At 25.5% G+C, this 24790-nt stretch overlaps 1 protein-coding gene across 3 annotated transcripts in view; it reads left to right on the top strand.

The window, feature by feature from the left end:
* Positions 1 to 24790, top strand: part of LOC109596043 (zinc finger protein chinmo) — a 100239-nt gene that overhangs the window by 49425 nt on the left and 26024 nt on the right. For 2 of the 3 annotated variants that reach the window (XM_049966659.1, XM_049966662.1), the window contains exon 1: positions 8425 to 8495. The exons of the other annotated variant lie outside the window; for it this stretch is intronic. In XM_049966659.1, coding sequence (XP_049822616.1) covers positions 8432 to 8495 — 64 coding nt within the window. In that variant the 5' untranslated portion in view covers positions 8425 to 8431. Of the gene's footprint in view, positions 1 to 8424; positions 8496 to 24790 lie in introns of those variants that run through there. 3 annotated transcript variants of the gene reach the window in all.

Genomic DNA, 24790 nt, shown 5'->3' on the forward strand with positions numbered 1-24790 from the left:
GATTATTTTTTCTTTTTAGAGAAAATTTATTTTATTTAAGTAATTTACATGTTTTACACAAGACTTTATGTGCATCAGACTGAGAGTTTTAATCGGAAATATTTTGGCTAAATATTTTTTTTTTTCAAGTAACTGATGAGCATTTAGCTGTTTGTTCAATTCTTTGTTTTCGATGATTTTAGTTCTATCCTTATTTTAAAAATTGGAGTGTTCAAAGAATATTAAAATTAAAAAATTTCTGCATATGTCATTAATTTTTTTGTATCCTTTTTCCATTTAAAAGTATTTGTGTATGCTTTAAAACTCATCACACTTTCAGTTGATTTAGGATAAAAATACTTATTTAAGTTTTACTCACATTACGATTATTTTTTCTTTTTAGAGAAAATTTATTTTATTTAAGTAATTTTAGGTTTTACACAAGACTTTATGTGCATCAAACTGAGAGTTTTAATCGGAAATATTTTGGCTAAATATTTTTTTTTTTTTCAAGTAACTGATGAGCATTTAGCTCCTTATTCAATTCTTTGTTTTCGATGATTTTAGTTCCATCCTTATTTTAAAAATTGGAGTGTTCAAAGAATATTAAAAATACAAAATTTCTGCATATGTCATTAATTTTTTTATACTGTTTATTTTCAATTTTACAGTATTTACGAAATATGAAATATTTGTAAAATTATGACTCTTTTAAATTTTATAATTCAAAATTTGTGTTTCGGAATCATTAACTTCTTGATTAATAAAAATGTTTAAAATTATTCATTCAATTTCTTTTGTGACTTTTCAATATCGATGCGCTCCATTGTATGCTTGAAAACTTAACCCACTTTCAATTGATTTAGGCCAAAAGTATCTACATAAGCTTTACAGAGAATATATTTTTTCTTTTTGACCATTTTTTTAATTTTATATAGTTTGTGTCTGTTAAATTATTTGTTTCAAAATAAATATTATTTATTATTAATATTAATTATTAAGTTTTGAACATGGTATTTTAGTATTCCTTAAAATTTTGAACTTCCCATGTTTTAAAAAATTGCCATCCGGAGAACTCTAAAATGTTACTCCTGCATTTTCACATGTTTATTTAGTGAATATTTAAGTCATTAAATTCTGGGAAAATTGTCAAATTTTATTAAAATATTTTAATTTTTAACATATATATTCGAAATATAAGTGTCTTGAATTTTGAAACTATATTATTTAAGTTTTAATTAAAAATCTCATAAATAATAATAATAATTATTGTTGTTACAAAATGAAAATTGAGAAATGTTACGTCAATAAAATCGTTATAAAATTTTAGTTTTGAATTTTGTTCGAACAAAAATTATTAAGTTCAGGCCACGTAGGAAATAATTTATAGGCCAGTGAAATGTCCTCCAAATTTCCGAATATAACCATAAATAATTCTGATATCGTAGAAATCAATGTGATTGAATATTTATGATAATCATTTAGGCTATCATTGAGGCATGGAACTTATAATTACGGACACAATATACGGAATAATAAAACTATGCCTAATAATATACAAATTGTTCTTGGTATTGTTGTTGGAGAATAATATACATACATATGCGAAATATGTACATTTATAATTATTAAATTTTTACTAGGTTTATTTTTATATAACAGTGACATAAGTTACTAAATTAATACAGGAGATCAAATTAAAGATCAGATTTCCAATTGATTTATATTTGCCTTATCCAATCCAAGGTATTAATGCAATTAATACAAAAAAAAAGTTAATTAAAAATGGCTGTTACTTCATAGTTCAATCAAGTATAATAAAAGTTTTCTAGGGCAATCGTCTAAATTGCTTTGCATATGTTAATGTTAACTATATATTTAGGATGTCATAATTAACAGAAACATCTGAGGACAATTTTCAGTCTGGCCATGAGAGTAGTTTTAACGGATTTCGACATATTTTATTTCAGGAAATTAAATATATTTAAATCTCATAGGCGGAGAAATTAAGATTTTTCACTCGTCGCAATTAAATCTTTGTACATATTTAAGCAAAATTAATAAAAGATTTCAAAAACAACACAATATAATATAGACAAATATACGTTATAAGCTAATAAATATGTAAGCACACGTGTCATTGTAGTAAGCGTCTGTAGTCTTTATCCATATGCAATTGTCACCTGATTAGGAATTCTTATCACTGGATTATATTCATTCAATACATAGTATTACAAAAAGAATGTATTATAACAAATTAGTATGTATATAAGAAAGATTTTGTCTTCGAAATAAGTTAATTAAATTAAATATACGAGTTGTTATAAGTAAAATATCGACTTTTATTAATCAATATATTTATTATAATGTTACAGATTTATATCGCATCCACACATTCTACTTTAGACATCTAAATACTGCAATCTAATTTGAGATATTATCTGAGTAAACAGTTTCATAAAAACTTATTATTCTCTGATTAAAGTATAAATAAATATATTTCCATCATTGTGCTTAAAAATGTTTGTTGACTTAATTTTTGTATATTTTTTGTTAAATACAAATATTCTTAATCTAACAAAAAGATGTAGTAAAGCTGTGTCAATTAATGAACTACTAGGTTATTGAAAAAACAATTTCTGTGTCGATTTTCATGATCAAGTTAATGAATTAACTATCGGGGAAACCCCAGCAGTTAGTTTTCTGAGGTAACCAGTGTTTCAGTTGTGAAATGCATCTAATAAATTTAGTAAACCTGTTTGCTTCTTTTAGAGGATTTCCGGGGATTCCCAAAGTATTAAAACATATTTCAATACTGATGTCCAACTTTACAAATATATATTAAAGAAAAGTCCGGTTTTTAATTTTCTTCTAAATCTCATGAAAGGCGAAGATGTAAGACGTCAAAAAACGTCAATTTTACCAATATTAGAAATATAATTCTTATTAATTATCAGAGTCAAATTTATCCAGTATTTCAGTCGGCTTCTAAAAAATTTTTATTCACTGTATTTTTATATATTTTCTTATTTAAATTCAAATTTAGTAGAGCTGTTGGTTTTTTAGAGGACCTCGAGGAATCCCAGGGTATTAAAACAAATTTTAGTGCAGATATCCAACATTGGAAATCAATGTATATTAAAGAGAATAAGTGAAACTTATAGTGTTTCTTCAATTGTGATACTCAAAATTTTTTTTTCTCTGTAGTTTTATATATTTTCTTACATAAATACGTATAATTCAAATTTAACAAAGTTGTTTGTTTCATTTAGTGGACTACCGGGGAATCCCAGCGTATTAAAACAAATTTCAGTGCCGATTTCCAACTTTCTAAATCATCGTAAATTAAAGAAAAATCTGTTTTTTATTTTTTGTGAAAACTCAATCTACACATGTTTTCTTCTAAATCTCGTGGAAAGCGGGAGAAGTCAAAATATTAAGAATTTTAGAAATGACAAAAAAAGGGGGTAAAAATCTTATTTTCAAAATTCACATTACTCCTACAAACAATAAGTACAATGGGCCAAAATTCTTCTTAATTAAATAAAAAGAGATAGAATGGTTGTATTTTTTAATCGACTACAGAGGAATCCCAATTATTATCCTAAATATTAGTATATTCTTATTATATCTTTAATAAACAATGTAAATCAAAGAAGAATGAAATGGCTATCGAGCTAATAGTTTTTTATTATCTTAAAAGAGAACTAAATCATTTTGATTACTTTAAATACATTTTATGTTTAACCTAATTCAAACACTATATCGAAATTCTTTTCACCAAATTTAATTTTTTCTTCTAAATATTATAAAAAATGGACACTTTATGAGTCAAAATGCGGTTACTAATCCTGTTAATACCAAAAGTAGAGGAAATCCCATTAATAACACCACTCACGCATTTTTAAATTTCTTATTGCTACTTCAAACAAAATTCACAATCGCGGAAACGTTGTGTTAATGAATTGGTTGCGGGGGAATCCCAGGGGACAATTCTTGTGCAGTTTTATCACGTGTAGCTTTTCCCTGATTTTAAATGGGCTGATTTGCATAAAGAATATAAGAAATAAAGGAAGTAATCCAGCCCCACTTTTTGTTTTTCGGTTATGTCAGTTCTAAATCTGTACGTAAGTTTCGGACGAATTAGAACTATTTTTTCGTGGCAAACTGCACGGAGACCAAAGCCGAACTGCGTTTCCTCGTGCGCCAGCAGGAAAATACCAAAAAGTTTAATGAAAAAAAAAAAAAAAAATGCGTCGTACGATCAAAAATATCATTTGCAGTAGTTGGCCATCGTTTGCGGATTCGGAATGCGGTGCGAGCGGCCCGATCGATTTTTCTAGGCATGGTGCGAAGAGAGCGACGATCCACAACAATGTGATATGCTTCATAATAATAAATTTGGGACCCACGAAATTGCCGCGCGTGTAACCTTGCTAGCAGATATGCACAGGCTTATGTAATGGTTCCTCTGCGAATATACACTTCCCCCTCCTACTGATTCTAATAATTTTGGCAATACGCAGGTTCGGCAAACAAATTTTTTCCTGGTTGCTAGAAATAGTTCTTTAAACATATCTATTGCAGTTACATTTTTGTGGTGCGTTGTGCGTTTTTTTTTTATTCAACATTTGCGTTTCGATTGTTTTGCATTTTATTCAACGTGGATTAGACGTTCTACGCAATTGGATGATGATGATGATGTTTTAGAGTGCAAGCACCAGTTTCGCCTGTGCAATTTTATAATGGAAATGCGAGGTACGTATAAATACTCACCTCTCACCGGCTTCTGTTGCGAAATTGTTTTCATGGATTTGTTTATATTTTATGACCTCTACGGTACAACAATAGAGATGCACTGAGTTCACGCTCTAAATATTTTTCGAAATTATTTTTTAATGCAATTTTACTTTGACGAATCCTTTTTTGGATTTCAGTATTACTTAATTTAGCTTTATATAAAGATAATTAATTTATTTAATTATATTAATTCATGCATTTTGGTTTTGCTGCTGATTATTTAACGGTGTAAAAAGTTAAATGCATAAATTAATTTTTTGCTTGTCTGCATTTTACAATTAATAATGTTGCATAGTGCAAGGACAACTTTTTAGATGACGATGCTTATTTAATCATTTCATTTACTATAAATTTTATAGTTTGTCCTACCTTCATATTTATTTTTATTGCATCAACAAAACTTGGGGTCAAAAACATGTCATTTCATATTTAAAATATTTATTAATAATAAAACCAAAGTGTAATATTTTATAATATATTTTTAGTTAATAGATAAATATTTTAAACCTACAGTGCTAATTTTTAATTTATTTATTATTTCATTTTACTTTTTAATTATTATTAATTATATAATTACAATATTGTAAGCAATTAATTGTCAGAAAATCCTATAATTTAATTTTTTAAAATTAATCATTAAAAAATAAATATTCGAAAACACGAGTAAATTCTTTTACTTATTAACTTTTTAACTTTATTAAATTATTTACTTATAATGTTTTTATCTACAATGCTCTTTTTTGTTTTGAATATTACTTTGTTTTACATTTTAATTATATTTAATTATTTATTTACAATATTGTAATCAATTAATTGTCAAAAATTCATATAATTTCATTTTATAAATATTTATTAATAATAGAAAGTGAGTGACATTATAGTTACTTTTTTAATTAACTTACCCTATCATTATTTAATTTATTTTGTTGTTAAACTTTAACTTTCAATGTTTGAAAGCAAGTACAATTTTTCATAATTAAATATTGTTTTTTTTTTTAATTTATTTTTAATTATATTAAATTAAATTACAAAATTTCTTAACTATTATTTAATTTATTTTAATTCTTAATTTTATTAAATAATTTACTCATAATGTTTGAAAACATTTTTTTAATTCTCTTATCCAATTATTTTTTAATTTATTTTTGATTTATTTGTCTTTTTAATTTTATTGGATTATTTTATAATGTCTGAAAACATGCGTAATTTTTTACATATCTTTAAAGTTTTATAAATACTTTAGATCTACAATACTATTTTTTGTTTATTTATAATTTTATTTTACTTTTTAATTATATTTAATTATTTATTTTTTTTATAATCAATTAATTGTCAAGAAGCTACATAATTTCATATTACTAAATATTTATTAATAATAAAACAAATATTCGAAAATATGAGTAATTTTAAAATTAAATTTTGAATTTTCTTACCTAATTAATTTGCTTATATAGTCTTTTTAATTTTATTAAATTGTTTACCTAAAATATTTGAAAACATGTAATATTATTTATTTTTAAATTAAATATATTAGACCTATAATGCAATTTTTAGTTTAATTATTACTTTATTTTGTATTGCATATACAATATTGCAATTAATTAATTGTCAATAATTTCATTCTTATAATATTTACTAACAATAGAAAATATAAGCAATTTTTTAATTAATTTACCCACTTATTTCTTAATTTATTTTTTGGTTTATTTGTCATTTTAATATTCATAAATTATTTACTAATGATTAATTACAATAATGTAATTAATTACTTATTAAGTAATTACAGAATTTCATTTTTTAAATATTTATTAAGAATAAAACAAATATTCCAAAATATAAGTAATTATTTAATTAAATTTTTAGTTAACTTATCTAATTATTTTTTAATTTATCTTTTGGTTTATTTGTCTTTTTAATTTTATTAAATTATTTACTTAGAATATTTGAAAATATTTGTAGTTTTTATATATTTTTTAAGTTAATAATTTTAATCATATAATACTATTTTTAGTTTAATTATAACTTTATTTTATTTTTTAATTATATTTAATTATTTACTTACAATATTGAAATGAATTACTTGTCAAGAAAGTATATAATTTATAATGCATTTATCTAGTTTAATTATTACTTTATTTTATTTTTTAATTATATTTTATTATTTACTTACAATATTATAGTCAATTAATTTTCAAGAAACTACATAATTTAATTTTTTAAATATTTATTAATAATAAAACAAATATTCGAAAATATTAATAATTTTTATAATTGAATTTTTTATTATTCATTTGTCTTTTTAATTTTATTACTTTATTTATTTAACGTTATCTTTTGGGTTAAATATTATGGACATACAGTGGTTATTTTTTTATTTATTACTTTATTTTACTTTTTAAATTATTTCTTTTTTAGAATATTGTAAGCAATTAATTGTCAGAAATCTATATAATTTTACTTTTTAATTTTATTCAGTTATTTGTTTACATTATAATTAATTGTTAAAAATATTTCTATTATTCATCATATTTTATTTCTTGAATACTTATTAAAATAAAAATTTGATTGGTTAGGTAATTTATATAAAACCTACCCCACCATTTTTTGGTTTATATTATATTAATACCTAACGTTACTATGATTAACTGTAAAATACAATACTTAAAAGTTAACATAATAATGAATAAATAATTTGGCTGTCCGGAAATTTCGAAGCATATATGAATGCACATTGCACAATTATGTCAACTCTAAATTTATAAATGCGAATACTTATTCCGCCACGTTCGTTAATTTAGTTGGTCGTATGCTAAATTTGCACAAAATATATGGGTTACATACTCGCATTTTAACTAATCAAAATTCAGCTAGACAAGATTCAAGCTTTCGTGCATTCAGCTAAATCCTATCACCAAATAATTTGATGTGAGTCAGGGAATTCGGTGTGTGTCACAACATAACTGCAATTTAGACAATAGTCTGGAATTAGTAATTCGCGAAATAATTTGTGTATGGTTCAATATCTGCATATGAGTCTATCAACAATTATTCGAGATTCGTTGCGAAAGTTTTAAAATGCCATGCATTATCAATACGAAGTTGCCACGTAGGGTATTATGTTAAATGTCTTGCCGGCACAATTTTCACCCGTTTTGCTGTGTGCGGTGGACTCATTTTACATTTCAAATTTAATTCAGGATCGTGTTGGGTGCGCGTGATGTGCCTTTCACGTTGGCTCCGCCTGAATGTTATCCTGCATACCGGCAAACTACACGGCACAACAGAAATGTCGTGTATACCCTGCTGACGTAGCTATTATGTAGATTGAATGCATAAAAACTTGAATGGTCTTGGAAGCAGGTAATAGAGTGCCGGCCAAAAATTTCAACCGCCCTGTGCAGGGTCCCAACGTTGTCAATTTACCTAACTCTAACGCTATTATTTAAAAACGCAAGTTTTTGAAAACTTGCAATGTGAATTACTGTAAAAATGCAGTAACTATTATTATTGTGCTTCAATATTTGTCTGCAATTATTCAGATGTGCCTTGATTTTTTTCGCTTTTTTCACGCAAATGCAGTTGTCAGGTGTAAACATTTTAATTTAGTATAATTTTGCCAGGTTCTTGCAGTTGGTGGGTCTGATTAGTGCCAATGATTCAATCAAACAGAAACAGAAGTTCTGTGGGGGCTAAGAAAAAGAAGTTAATTAGGCAAGGTAGTTGTTTTATTAATATTTTTTTACAGTATTTGTGAGTTTTGGCCTGAGCACACTTTTTAAGGGATGACCCTAAATAACCCTAATAGCGTCTTACAAATATTTACTGGAAGTTTGCTTGGTGAAGCCAGTGTTGGACTTAAAACATAATTACATTTCTTTCATCCAAGCACTCAGCTGATTGAAAAACTTGACCACAATAGTGCTAAAAGTAACAAAACCACAAAATCTTTTGCCATTGTTATGTATTACTGACCTATTGATCCTTTTCTGGATCAAATAATGTATTATCTTCTCCCAATAATGGTTCCAGAGGTTATATATTAATTGCTGGAGTGAGTAAACATTAATCGTGGCTGAAGAGACTTCTTCATGTAATCTAGATTCATAACAAAATGACCTTAGACATAAATTAAAAGAAGTTTGTAAATAAACAAGTAGCATGCAAGGTTAAAATTACGCATACTCATTACCTAGTAAAATTACGTGGATCACCGAATTATAAAGCGTAAAGAATGTTCAAGTTTAGTCATATTGTCACAAATTTTTAAACGACATTTGACAAAAATAATCGGTACTAAAAGTTCGGCGTACAAAACTGGTGATAACTGCTCTTATGCGTTTACGCATATCGCGGTTTCAGCCACACGTGTGTATAAAAATAAATGATAACATCATCAGCTTATCAACGCATGTATTTTTTACATAGCTTAAGGCAATGACTGCCAAAGCAGATAGCAAGCGCAATTAAATGTCAAAAAATGTAAACAATTCGATAGTAAACATTCATCTTGAACGATACAGATCGATAGAGTCGTAGAAACTTTCTGTTGTCATTAACCAACTTGGTTAATTAGGCTAACTGCCGTCATAATTTAAGGCATTACTTGGGGACATTGTGCAATTATTCCACGAACTCGAATTTATCTCAATTGCAAGTAAAAAATAAGTTTATTATTTATTTATTAAGCGCAAATTATCTAAGATAAGGAGGTGAGTAACCTCTAGTGCAATTATTTTGCCGGTGGAAAAAAAATGCGCAAAAATTATATAATTGGTATGACATGTCAGATAATATTCATGCAATTTATTTTGTGGGGCTTTGCTGAAAGAAAAAAGCGACACAGGTATTTAAATAATTAGCGTTGTTTATATTAATTTTAACACCACATAATTTATTCCAAGTCATTGTTATATTTTAAAGCAATAGTCATTTGGGCAATGTTTAACAGTAAATTAACAGTAAGATACCAATAATTGCTTTGTGTGGTGTGATGATAAATGATATCCATTAATAACTTTGTCGTCTATTTATCAAAATGTATTACAATTAATGTTCACAACTACTACTACCATTTGGAGCCTAGATTGGTAGTTCCAATTCCTTGTGCCACCTCCATCAACTCATCATTCTTCCAACTGGTGTAAAATTCTTGCGAATAGAATAACGTCAGTGGCATTACCTAGTACTCAGCAAAAAAATGTTTTTTTGGTTCCTGTCGCCACCTAATCCCAAGCCAATTAGCTCTTGACGACCGTCCGAACGCTCAAAGTGGCCTGATGACAGAACGCCACCGCCACGCATTAAACGCACTTTGCTAATTCAATTGTTTTTAATTATAGCCTCGTGTTGTCGTGAGTGAGGCGAAATGTTCGTGATCAACGAACCACGAATTGCAAATTATATTTTGCAAGCTGCAAAACACGATGTGGAAGGGGGACCGGCCATGGCATTGAAAGTAACATTAACCTCTTAAGTGATTGCATAACATTTTCAGATACAGTCATTAGGAAAGTATTGAATTAATCATTTCCCTGTTGTAAATTTGCCAGTTCTCGAAATCGGCGCGGGAGGTTTTTGATCTTGGACCGGGCACACAATACCCGTGTGGTGATTGGATGCAACGGTCAATCAGGAGATTATGTTTGGTGATAGGTGTGTGGCATGAAGATAAAAACTACAATCAAAATTCATAGTAATGGTACTTGAAATCCTTTGTTGGGAATTTTTTAGAGGCTGTATATTAATTGGATAATTTTGATGTCTGATGAAATAGGATAAGAATCAGAAGTTAGAAAAGTGAGGTTGAGCATTTCGTAAGCTGGCCTATATGAGTTGCCTAACCTATATAATATCATTTTAAATTTTAATGTACTTTAAAAGATTACTGATTGTCAAGGAGAAAAATCTAATACAACTAATTTTTATCACTCCGAAGGATAAAAGTGTTAATTTTAAACTTTGCCATTACATATGTAGTAATGTATGTAATTATTTTCGTCGTGTGTAGTACTACAATTCATAACGTTCTATTAATCATCATTTACCAATTTAAATTAGCCAACAACGCGCTTCATTTTTTTGATGGTGGCGTTTTTTTGCAAAAAGTGCATTGTACTACATTAACATTTAATAATAATGAACATAATGAAGGCGTTTGGTTCAAGAGCGTTTATAGAGTTCGGTTCTATTTTGAGAGAGTTTTTTTAGCCTTGAGCCTTCCATTAGTAATGGTTGAAACTGCGTCACGGTAGCGGACATTTTTGCATTTGTTTTGATCTAAATTTGTTGTTTTGATCATTTTTTAAACAAGACCGCAAGAAGTAAATATGTAAATTACACCAATTGTACCATTCCATTACAAATTTCCTCATATAAAAAAAATCTGAATAATTTTGGGTGCGAGTGCGAAGGATGGTTCTTTCCTGGAAGTCTGCAAACAATGGCTTGGCGAACAAATTCTTATTGCATGTTTGAAATGCCGGTTGCCTTTCATGAACTTGTACGCGAGGATGACATCATCCATCCATCGATCTAGGAACGATGTCGGTATAATAATACGTTGGGTATTCTCGCTAACGAAATTACAAGATGCCCACGTTGTAGTGCGCAGAATAAATCGTGCCAATAAAATAATTAAAACCGATTAAAGACGAAATCCGTTTGTGTGATGCAGGCCGGTACCATTCCGAAGAGAATTTGCATAGCTGACGTACACAACGAGCCAGTTAAAAAACACAATCTATTTCAAATAGTAGATTGACTAGTTCCAGTGTGTTCCTGCAATTTTTTTAACCTTGAACGTCGAGTTCTAAGTGCATTGTCCTGCATTAACATTAACGAAATTAATTTTTTTTCCCGGACGTGATGATCATTCTTATTGCGCGCGAAAAAAACTGGGCATGGGCGGACTAACAATGTTGACAAACTTATTAGATATTTATGGGCTCCGTTTGGGCTTACATGCAAATCAACGTGCGAATGACTTGGTTACCACGTCGTCACGAATGCCTGCCTGGTGCTTTGATCGTTTTGGTCGATGCAAGAAAAATAAATTAAATAACGACTCTTGGTTACACAAGTCACAAATTGTATTTGATAACAATTATCAATATTTATAGAAGCAGTGTTTACAATGATAAAAAAGCGGTTTCTAGATTGCGAATTGTATGTTAACAGATTATTTAAGATACATTGTGAGTACTAACGATTTGAAAAAGTTCATTGTTTCTTAAAAAAGGTGATGGCACACTGAAACCGTTTTATTTAATATTTTCAGTAAAGAATATTTGGGTTCTCAATTTTATGGATTTAAAGAAAAATGATGAATTGATTGATTGATGATTAAAAAAATGGTAGAGGAAACTTTTTTGAACCACATACTGTTTCATAAAATTTTTTCTAACAAGAATCTATCTCTTAATTTTGAAGTTCTTCATTTAAAATATTTCACAAAGAAAATGTATAGGGTGTCCTGAAGTTGGAAGTTTGAAGCAAAATAATGAATTCCTCTTGATAGGCCCTACATTTAACGAAAATGTGGTACATAAAATTTCTTCTTAGGACTTCAAGAGGTGTATATTCATTTGGACAATGAACTTTGGGACACTATTTTTACTTAGTATTTGGAAATAAAAATGTTTTTCTTGCTTCTTATGGAAAACACATAAGATGTTATGTAGTTGCTAAGAGTTCTATTAGATGAAGGTAAAAATTTGGAAAAAATTCATAAACTTCTCTATAAGATGATATTTTCTAACAACAATATAATCTATTAATTTTTGTTTAAATTCTTTATTTAAAATATTTTGAAAGAAAATATACAGGATATTCTAAAGTTCGAGGTCTAAAAGGAAACTATGAATTCTTTTTGACATTTTATTGTCATCTTTTCATTAAAAATGTGGTACATAAAATTTCTTCATTGGATTTCAATAGAAATATTCCTTTGGACCGTCAATTTTGGAATACTATTTACTCTTCAGTATTTAGAAAAGCCATATAAAAAAGTTCTTCTGGACTACTTATGGAATTTAAAAAACACATTGTATAAAATACCTTGTGGCTCCTAAGAATTCTATTAAATAAAAGTACAAGTTTTGTAAAAATTCATAAACTTCTTTATAAGATGATATTATTTTCTAACAACAATCTAATCTAACAATATTTGTCCATGTTTTCATTTAATACATTTTAGAAAAAAGGGTGTCCTAAAGTTGAATGTTTGAAGGAAAATAATGAATTCTTGAAATTTTAAAGTCCTCTTTTCAATAAAAATGTGGTACATAAAATTTTTTCAACGGATTTTAGGAGGAATATTGCTTTGGACCGTCAACTGGGATATTATTTACTCTTCAGTATCTAGAAAAAGCAAATGAAAGAGTTTTTCTGACTACTTATGGAGTTTAAAAAACATATTGTTTAAGACAGCTGTCGTAAGCTGTTAAGAACTCTGTTAAACTGCACTTTTATGAAAAGATGGCAGTTTTAAAATCCGATCATTTTAGTCCAAAATTGCATCATTCCATTAAGCACCAGAAGAAGTACGTTTTAGCAGTTTACGTACGCCAAACAATTTCTTGCTCACCAAGAACATATTGCATTAGTAATAACTAACATTAGGACTTGTTGTTATTCAACATAACTGGTCACATTTAGAACCGTACGATTCACATAAATCAAACCAAACATAAAAGTTTCTTGACACCTATTATTTGCGCAAGAAATTCAAATCAAATATTTGTTCTGCATTACAAAACGACAATTTTTAATGTAATCTCAGTTTAAAAATTGCACCTAGGCAAATAGCATACATATATAGGATAGTACCATTACCTAACAAAGCAAATAAAAATGGTTTGCGTTGGAGATAAAAAAATCATATTCATAAATGTGTGCATTGTCAAAAAACGTGTCAGTGTGAGTGGGTATTATGGTCTATTTGCCAGATGTAAAACAGCATTTAGACTTATCTCAACAAATTATTTTCGTGTGTATGTTTCGAAAAAAATAAGTTTATAATTTAAATTTATTTATGATAAATATTTATTATTTTATCGTCGATTTGCATTTGTATCGCTACCATAAATTTCTAACACTTGCATAATTCCATCTTAAATGACATAAACATATTTTTAATAACAAAATTTCCCAAATAGATAAAGCTAATTCGAGGCTATTAAGTATTTATTTTTATGTTACCTCGGAAATTACCATGCACTTTTAGTTACGAAAAATACGTTACGTTTCAATAATAAAAGCTTGCCACAAATATCATGGGTAAATATTGATTCCATTAGCGTGTCCTTTTTTTCAGTCGCAGACACATTTTGGAAAGAGTTTTGGCGTCACTCGTTTTCTTTTAAAAAATATAAAAGGCGGTTGACAAATATTATAGTTATATGTATTTTACTACACACGGTAGTAACCTTGTTGCCAGCTAAATAAGAGCTGTTAATAGTACCCGTATAGTTTTTGCATACCAAAACAAAAGAACTCCAAATCACATGTATAAAATATTCCCGAATTCTGGCTGTCCTTGACTTTTTATCAACCAAGTTATTAGCGTACCATTGTGTGTTCCTTTGTTTATAGCTTTTTTATTATGGAATTAATTAATTGGAATATCGATTATTTGGTTGTGCAGTTTTTAATTAGTGACTTTTTGGTTACAGGTGAGTTATCCAGATTGTTCAGGTGTCCATTATAAGGTTGGTATAAAAGAGAAATTTTTGATGAATAGATTATTTTTTAACAGATATATTTCGCAATTTAATTGGGTGAACTAATTTTTGGTAAATGCCAGAATAACATGATTAGTTAGAAAGTAGAAAATATTGGATATTTATCAGTTATATAAGTTCCAAACGATTCTTCGGGTCAATTTTTAAAAAATAAAAACAGAAAAATGTGGTTAATAGGTATAGAAAATATATTATTCCAAATTTGGAAAACCAAAATGATTGGTTATTGTGTTACATACGAAAACTTGCCAAGGTTTTATATAATTGCCACTAATTTATAGAAATTTGACAAATAATATTTTAGTAGTTAAACTGACATAATAATTTTGCCAGAATCAATTGAATTGACTTTTCATCTTCATTTCAAGCACAATAAATAATATCAAAAAATAAATTCTTCAGATTTTTATCAATTTTAATGCTTTTTTTAAGTTATTTCATTTGCATAGGCATTTTTATAACACACACACTTTCGGTAAAATTACAATATGCTAATGAAAGTAATATAAAAAATATCAAATTAGAGTGGTTCACTTTTAAAATGTTTCTGAATTAAAAACTCATCTCCCGAAGTTGATAGACAAAAAATATTTAAATCATTTAAATTTATATCATTAAATGAAATCATTTACTCATGTTTAGGGAAAGTGATAATTTACCGGTTGCATAATCATAATCGGTAAATGATTTCCATGCTTTTAACCTAACTAAATTCCAATGCTCATTCAATGACCATTAATTTTGACATTTATACAGTGTCGTTCATTTAACCGACACCGTATTGTATTGCATTGTAGTCATGGGCCTGCTACACATCTAACCTTAAAATAAATTTCATATGTGTGTCACAGTTTATTTAGGTCAAGTGCATTTTATTTCTACGCACTGCTGTACGCAACCGACCACAATAAATTCTTATTTTAATTATCAATTGCAACACAGTTTCGTCACATGCCACTGCCGGATTTTGCTTGTTAATCATTTTATTTATAATAAATGCGCAATGGGCACATGAGTGTGTGATATATGGGATATAATGCGGCCTAAAGTGCGTGCAGAATTGAATAAAAAAAATCAGGAGAATGAAACTGGAACGGTTTTTAACGGTTCTTGAGGTAAACGCAGCATTTCATTGCGTTAGCTGTTACTTTAACCGTAATATTGAAAATTTTAAAAGTTGAAATATAACAAACAATTGTTTTTAAAGCATTTTCATATAAATAAAATGATTAAGTTAAGAATATGTACACTGAATATTCGTATTGTTATTATTATATATGAATTTTGTTCAAATATGAAGTTGAATTCACAAAATAATAATAATAACAATAATATGGGTTATTATTGGGGTATCAATAATTTTAAATAAATCATACAAAAGTAGACAATTTTAGAGAAACTTAAAATATATTACTCTTATAAATCAGAAAGTTGAATTGTAAATAAAAAATTAAACATTAGAAAAAGAAAATATCAAGAATATTTTAAATAATAAAGAAATTTTTAAAAAGGTTTTTTCGCAATGTTTCTGTTAATGTTTGTTAAATAAAAACTGTTAAACAAATAAGCAACTACAATGTTCAAAAAATAAAAATTTAAAATTTTACATATGTAAAATATAAATAAAAGGTGAATTAATAATAAATATCTTTAGATATTTTATTTGTCCAAATTTTAATTGAAAAAAGTTTGTTAAAAACAATACTTTTAACAGTTTTAATAATATTTGATATTTTTTTGTAAAAAATAATAAAATATTATGAATCAATCTCTTACATTTATTTTCATTAATTTGTTAAGTTATTAAAGTCAAAATAATAAAATATAAAATAAATAAAAGATAAGATTATAATTAACTTTTAATAATATTATCACATTCTATTTATTTATTAACATTAAAAATTATTGAAAATAATTTTTGTATAAACAAAAGTTTACAATAAATATATAAATAAAATTTAATATTAAAATAGCTAAAGTTAACCAAAAATAACTATTATAAAAAGTTTATAAATATTGAAAATAAAATAATTACTACAACAAACAAACATCACAAATTTCAGAAATGTAAACTAATTTTTAAACTAAATTGAAATTACTTTAAACAAAACTTAAATCAGTTCTGAATTTTAAATTACATGACAAACATTTTTAAAATTAAGAGTTTTGTTTGTTTAAATTGTTTCCATTCTATTAAAAATTAAATAATTAAACCAAGTTTGTTAATAAAAACAATAAAATTTATAGATTTTGTATACGTAATAATTAATTAATATTGTTTTATATTTTACATGAATTATTATTCATTTTTATAAATTTTTTTAATTTGAAAACTATGGTTGATAATTAATATATTTAACTATAACGTATCAACTATTTGTATAAATTATAACAAAGTGATTGATTTATTTTTGTTCAAGTTTATAAACAAAATTTAAGATTTAAATCGTTATTAATATAAAATTAATTAAAAATGTCTACAAAAAAATCCCAGTGACGTAAATTATAGTATTAATTTTACTTAATAAAAATAAATAAAAATTAACTATACACAAACATAATCCTAAATTATAACAAAATATTTATTTTAATATTGTATAAGTAGCGAAATAAAATTTAAGATGCCAATTGTTATTTATTTAAAATTAACTAAAAATGTTTAAAACAAATGATCAAATTTAAATTAGGAAAAAATAATTTGTTAAAAAAAATTTTAAAATTTCAATTTTATTATACAATTCATTTGTTTAATATATTTATTATTTTATATAAAATTCACAGTTTTATTGTAATATTGAAATTTTTTTTTAATGTTTTATTTATTTCATTTCATTTTTTAAATTAATAAAACAAATTACATTAAAGAAACAACGTAAATAAAAAAAGGAGTCTTGATTTAACTTACATAAAATTAATAAATTTTAAATTAATTACAAATAGTATTAAAACTAAAAAATATCTAGTTAAAATTAATATATAAACATAATATTTTATATAATTGTTATATTAATTGAATGAGAAATTTGGAAAAAAACTAAATGTCTCCAGTTATTTAGCAAACAATCAAATATTATAAATTTTAAAAATTAATTGATAATTTATTTATAATTAATTAAGTTTTTAATTCACTATTTTTCTATGGTATGTCGCCTTATGGAAATACATTTTTTTACATTTAATTAATGTTTTAGGAAAACCATTAAATTAATAAAACAAATTACTTTAATAAAACAATGCAAATTAAAAAGGACATAAAAAATAGTAATTTAGTAGTCAATTAAAACTTCCAAAAATGGTGCTGCAGGACAGAAACTGAATCAATTAGCATCAATTAAAGGAAAGTTCCCAAATCACTTTTCATACACAACAGCGTTTCAGCGTTCGCATAAAACTTTGAAAGTGAATCTGCCACAAGTAAATATTTTAGTTTGTGGGACGGACCAGTTCAGTTCCTAGATGCACGTGGGCCGTAAAAATTGCAAAGTGCGAATGTATTTTTATAAAACTGAACCGAAGCCAACCAGTGCTCCATAAAACTAAAACGCGGTCTCGTGTCTCGTAATTTTTATTATTATTATTGCCCTCTTTTATTTTTAAAACGCTCTTTACGTAACGCGCGAGTTCAACTACTCCCAACACCAAAATAGAAACCGATGTGGCGCTCAAAAAAAAAAAAAAATTCACCCGTGCATTCGCCAATTTTGTGCAACGCGATGTCGCCTTAAAAAACTACGTTGTTTTGCAGTTTCGGTTCGTTTAATGGATGCCAGAATGTTTGTGAAATTAGCATGATTTATAATAATTTGAGAAAAATGGGCTCGTGAATCGTGCCAGATTGTTATACTTCGCTGTTTTTCCATCTGCGTTGTTTACTGAAATTGTCATAGTATTTTGACCACAGTAATTATAAAATAATTCAGTAGTTAATTCTAGGACTTTGTTGTGCTTGGTTTGATGGCAATAGGTTCAAGGCTGTACCAATATAAGTTAAATACCGCACGCATTGATTGAATGTGGTCGAAAAGAAAAAGGAAACATTAAAAAATATTACATGCCAAAAGTCTATTGCGTATTGAATTGTGATGCATCTATTTACATTGATTAAGCGATAATAATTTTTATCACGCTTGGCGCATAAATGATGTATTGAGTGAGAGAAGATTTCAACAAAGCAGATTGATTCATGACCAATATCTAATGCAATAGATTACAAACAGTTTATATTGTGTTTACCACTCCAATAAAAAATTAGGTCATATGGCATTGTTATTTGCATACAACGATAACAATAGATAGACATGGTAAATTTTTTTGGGGTATACGAACAAGATTTTAATTTTGATTCGTTTTAAATGTTTGGAACATTGTGTTCTAAAGATTTTATCTTCTAATTTTGATAACGTTTTTCAAAAGTAAATTATCCAATCTTAATCAACCAGACCTACATTAATTGAAATCACTGAGGTTTTTTTATTATATGACAAACCAAATGTAACAAATTAATTGAAACAGACGAGATAACTAAAATTAATATTTATTATTGCAACATTTTTTATTTTTAAAATACAATTTCCTTATTGTTAAGATCAGACTCAATTTTAAACGAGGTCTATGTCAAATTATATAGAGAAAAACTAATTTAAGTCAACATAACTATGAAAATTTTTTGGACTTGTTGCAAACTAGTTTATTTTGGCTACTTTCAAACTAGAAATAGAAAAAGTGATAAAGTTTCTTAAGCTCATCATTTTAAAACGTTGCTTTCCGTAAATTTTATAACAACTAATAAGCGGATAACAAACATAAACGGAGTAACTTATAATTTATTTTCTTTATTTTAAAAATAAAATATAGTATTATAATATAATATCTTATGGTAAATTTCAAGTTATTTAACTTTCCAGTCTATGAAAATTAAAATTTTACAATATATAATTGCTAATTATCAATATATATATATATATATATATATATATATATATATATATATATATATATATATATAAAAATGACTAAAACACTTTGATAATATTTTTGTCAAATATTATATTTTTTATATTCAATATAACAAAAACACAATAAATATTATAACTAATTTATTGAACCCATCTTTTTCATAAAAAATACTTAACCAATTAAAATTTAGTCTAATAAACTTATATAGGGAGAATTAAGTTTTATATGATGATTTACGTTCAAAAAATTATTCTATTATCTTTATAAAAAACAGTCCTATATGTAAAGTTATTATCAATAAAAAAATAAAATAATAATTACAAAAATCTACAAACATAAAATAATATCAAAATATAAATAAATATTAATAAAATAATAAAAAGAACATAAAAAAATTAGTTATTTGAAAATATTTATGTGTCTATGAATTGGTGTCCATTAATGGTTTATACTTAAAATTTCTAATAGCTATTTCAGATTATTAATTAATTAAAACACCATTTATACATATTGTTCATAATGTTTATCTCACATCCAGCCAATGTGAAAAGTGTATAATTGCCGGTTTCTATTGTAACAGGTCATTCAGACAAATTTTAGCTCGAGGAAATCATCGCAGCCATTTGTGGGCTTTAATTTCACTTCGGAACGCTGCACTGTTTGTCTATCGGTAGTTTCACTCGAGACGCAACGGAAAGAAAGCAGTGAATCCAGTTGCAACAATACTTTGACACAGATACTGCGGAAACCAGCTTGCAGTAAAACGCGTGTACGCGTAAATGTATGCGGTTCGGGTTGGGTCATTAAGTTTCGAATGTAAAAAGTCCAGGAAGTTAATGGTTGAGATTCGATGGTATCGCGCCTATAGATTTCTAAAAATGATTGTGATCGACGTCAGACCGACTTGAATCGTCTCAAGTTAAAACAGACATTTACACAACTTGCAGTTTCGTTGCTTAATCAGTGTCAATGTAAATTGCCAGATTTAGTTTGCTAAATGTGGTTTTTGTTGGTATAAATTCATAAGTGATTAGGAAAATTTTCTGGATCAGCTCCAAAAGACTATATCTTATCTCAGTTTATGATTACTTTTTTGGTACAGACAGTGATAACGTTTCAAAAATTTAGTAAAAATGTGGATACTTCTTTTTCCATTTATATCTATTTTTACATAACCCAAATATTAATATAAATTAAAATAATGTATTACATAAAAATTTATTTAATTTGGGATGAATTATTATATATTTCTTTGCAATTTTTATCTTAATTAGTTACCAAAATATTTAATTATGGTTTATAAAGAAGGTTGCCAAAGATAAAAAATATTTTTAGGTACGGAATTATCATTTACATTATCATAATGTTTATATTTAAATTATATTTTGCTAACACTTGAAAGTGTTATTAAAAAATAGTCAAAAAGATAATAAACAAATAAAAATATGAATTAAAATTGATTAAACATTGAAAACAAAAAATACAACTATAAAATTAAAATTAAATATTAATTACAAATATCGTAATTATAAAAATAGTAAAAATATCAGACGAACAATATTACATTTAGTACATTTGACTGACAAAAAATATTGAATTGAAATACAATTTATTACAAATTTATTGTATTTATATAATGTATTTATGTACACTTTTGATAAGAAAGCCTATTTCACAACCAGTATTTATGGTACTGAAATAAAACTTCCACGTTATAAAATTATGTATAATAATTGTTTATAAATTTTTAAGTTTATTATTTAATATAATCTACTAACTAAAATGGCTTAAACATAATCAGTAGATAAACTTTTGTAGAGAGGAAAGTGGGATAGAATCAATAAAGCATTGATGGGATTAGGTTTATTTACTTAATAAGTAGGTTTCTATGTTTAATTATTTATAAGAAGAAAAACATATTTGATAATAATAATTAATATTATAAGAATGACTCCAAAAATCAAAAACTCAACTTTCATTTATTTATATTTTCTTTAATATGCACTATTGAAAAATCTTTATTCAGTATAAATTACATTATTTTTTATTAATTATTATAAAGAAAGTACATAGAGAATAACAATAGATTACAGGTATTACAATATCATTCATAAATATGAAAAAAAAAAACTCATTATATGGATTTGTTTTTTATTTAAATTAAAATGATTTTAATTTTTTATTTAACAATAATTTTATAATATATTAACAGTGAAACATAAAAAATCTATCCATTTTTCTTAAAAATATAGATTAATTTTTATTCGGTTTGAATTTTAATTAAAATGGATAACAAATATTAGATAATAAAAAAAATTGAAAAGGAAATTTTCCAATACAAAAATAAAACTATTATATCATCATATATAATAAAATTATATGGATTTCTTTTTTATTTAATATAAAATTATTTATATTTTCTCTATTTAACAATAATTTATAATATATTAACATAGGTGACAGTAAAAATATAACAAAAATCTATATATTTTTCTTAAAAATATGGATTAATTTATATTCGGATGACAATTTAATTAAAACCAATAAAGATATTAAATAATAAAAAAATGTATTGTAAGAAAGGAAATAATTTATAACTATATATATAATGTACAAAATGGTTTAGTATTTTATTAAAATGATGTTAAAATATAATGCTAGTATCATACAAAAAATTTGTCTATTTTTTAAAAAATTTGTATAACTTTTATTTGATACGAACAACTAATCACATAATTATTTAACATTAACAAAGTTTGTATATTCATTTATAATATGGAAAATAACAATAGACATGCAAATATACATTATTAAGGTTTTTATTATTTACTAACGTAATGTTTGTTTGTGCCCGAAAAAATATTCCATGACAAGGAAAATTGAAAACATTTCCCATTTGTTTTCATTGTTAAATTTAACGAGATGTATCTCTGAAACAAAGAAACTGCTCTCCGACGATCTACCGTTTTTTAATCAAATTATGTTAATTCTGTGTTCCACGATATGCTGTTAACAAGTTTTCAAACGCTTTAATTAATTACAGTGAAAATTACGGGCGCATAACTACCAAATTATATACTGTGCAACAGTAATAATTACATCCTGCCACGCAGATATTCGTATAAAATCAAACACTGAATGCTCCACTGTTAGACAGAGAATTCCAAATTAAAACCGTAAAGAAAGTCGGTTGCATTAACGTAATTAGTATTTGGTGGAATTAATTATTCTGGCGTGCGTTTAACCTTTTCGTATTACAATAATGCATTGCGCAACCGCATTTTTTTATCAATCGTCCGTTATGAATAGACCGAATATTTTCCCCAATTTAGCAACGCATTATGTCGAATCATGTTTGAGGCTATTTTGGTATGTGGTTGTGAAAGTGACAATAAAGATTTGATACCTTAATTATCGGTATTATGGAACGGTTTCGTATTATGTCTTGATCTGCATCAGTAAGTTCTAACATATATAGAGTGTGCACCATTTTTTTAAATTAATTAATTTTAATTAATTTAAAAAGTTATAATAAGTCAAACATTATTAGAGTTTAAAGTAATAAAAAATAATGAAGAAATTTTGTCACCTTCTCTAAGCTTATTATAGCTTATAATATCGTTAATATCTCATATTTTTGAGATATTTATTTCACACTATAAAAAATTTCTTGGAGAAAATTTCTAAATTTTATCAAAAATAAATTGGATAAAAAAGTTATTACACATTTTCTAAATCTCAGTTTTATACTACGTAAAAAATTTATTAAACTATTTTGATATATGAGAAATATCAGTTTTCGAAGATATTTACAGATATACTTTTTTACTAGAATTTTTACTATTTAAAAAAATATTATTAATTAAAAAAGTTAACGGTGATATTTCAGAAATTTTAAAGATATATTTTCTGAGGTAATTATCTTATACAACAAAAAAAATATAGAAATTTTATTACAAATAAATTAAATAAAAAATTATTTATATTATTATTCATTGAATTATGTGAAATCAGTTTTCGAAGATATTTCACAAATTTTAAAGAGATATTTTTTTTTAATTAATAATAAATAAATCAAAACAAATATTAGTTTCGAAAATATTTTAGAAATTTACTGTTGGTAAAAAATAATAAAAAAAATAAAAAGTATCTTTTTTATCTCTTATCTTTTTTGAAGCCTGTAAAGTGTCAGTTTTCGAAGATATTCAGAAATATTAAGGAGATACTTTTTTAACATAACATAATTATGTTACATTACTTAAAAGGTGTAAAAAGTTTATTAAAAATTAATTAATTCACAACTTCGAATAATGTAAAATATCATTTTTCAAATATATTTCAGATATTTTAATGAGATATTTTATAGAATTAATTATATTGTATTACATAAAAAAATTGTTAAAAACAAATTAAATAAAAAAGTTGTTTTACTACTTCGAAATCTAACAAATATCTGTTTTCCAAAGTAGTTTAGAAATTTTAGAGAGATAATTTTTTAAAGATAATTAAAACATTTTTCAAATATATTTCAGATATTTTAACGAGATATTTTATTGAAGTAATTATGATATATTACTCAAAAAAAGTGTAGAAAGTTTGTCAACAATAAATTAAATAAAAATTTTATTACACTGCTTTTCCAAGATAGAAATTTTGGAGGGATATGTTTTGAGATAATTATATTATACTCTCCAAAATATATCTGTAGAAAGTTTGTCAAAAGTATATTAAATAAAAAATTATTCACTACTTCGAATTATGTCAAATTACCAGTGTTCAAAGATTTTTCAAAAAAAAAAAAAAAGTCAAAAATCAATTAAATAAAAAAGCTATTTCGAAATCTAACAAATTTTAGATTTCGAAGATATTTCAGAAATTTTATTGTGGTTATCTTTTAAAAATCTTTGGTAAAAAAGTGTAGAAAAATTTTTAAAAATAAATTAAATAAATAATTATTCACTGCTTCGAATAATGTCAAATATCAGTTTTCAAAGATATTTCAGAAATTTTAAACAGATATTTCTTTAATTGTTATCTGTTACAGTATTTAAAAAGTGTCAAAAATCAATTAAATTAAAAAGTCATTATGCTATTTCGAAATCTACCAAATATCAGTTTTTGAAAATATTTCAATAATTTGAAACAGATAATTATTTTATACTACGTAAAAAAGTGTTAGTGGAAATTTTCTACTTTTTTACTAAAAATAAATTAAATAAAAAAGTATTTTAAATTCTACCAAAGGACGGTTTTTGAGATTTAAAAAAAAATTAAAAATATATTTTTGTGGTAATTTTGTTATACGATGTAAAAGT

Source organism: Aethina tumida, chromosome 4, assembly GCF_024364675.1.
Source record: "Aethina tumida isolate Nest 87 chromosome 4, icAetTumi1.1, whole genome shotgun sequence".
Classification (NCBI taxonomy): domain Eukaryota; kingdom Metazoa; phylum Arthropoda; class Insecta; order Coleoptera; family Nitidulidae; genus Aethina; species Aethina tumida.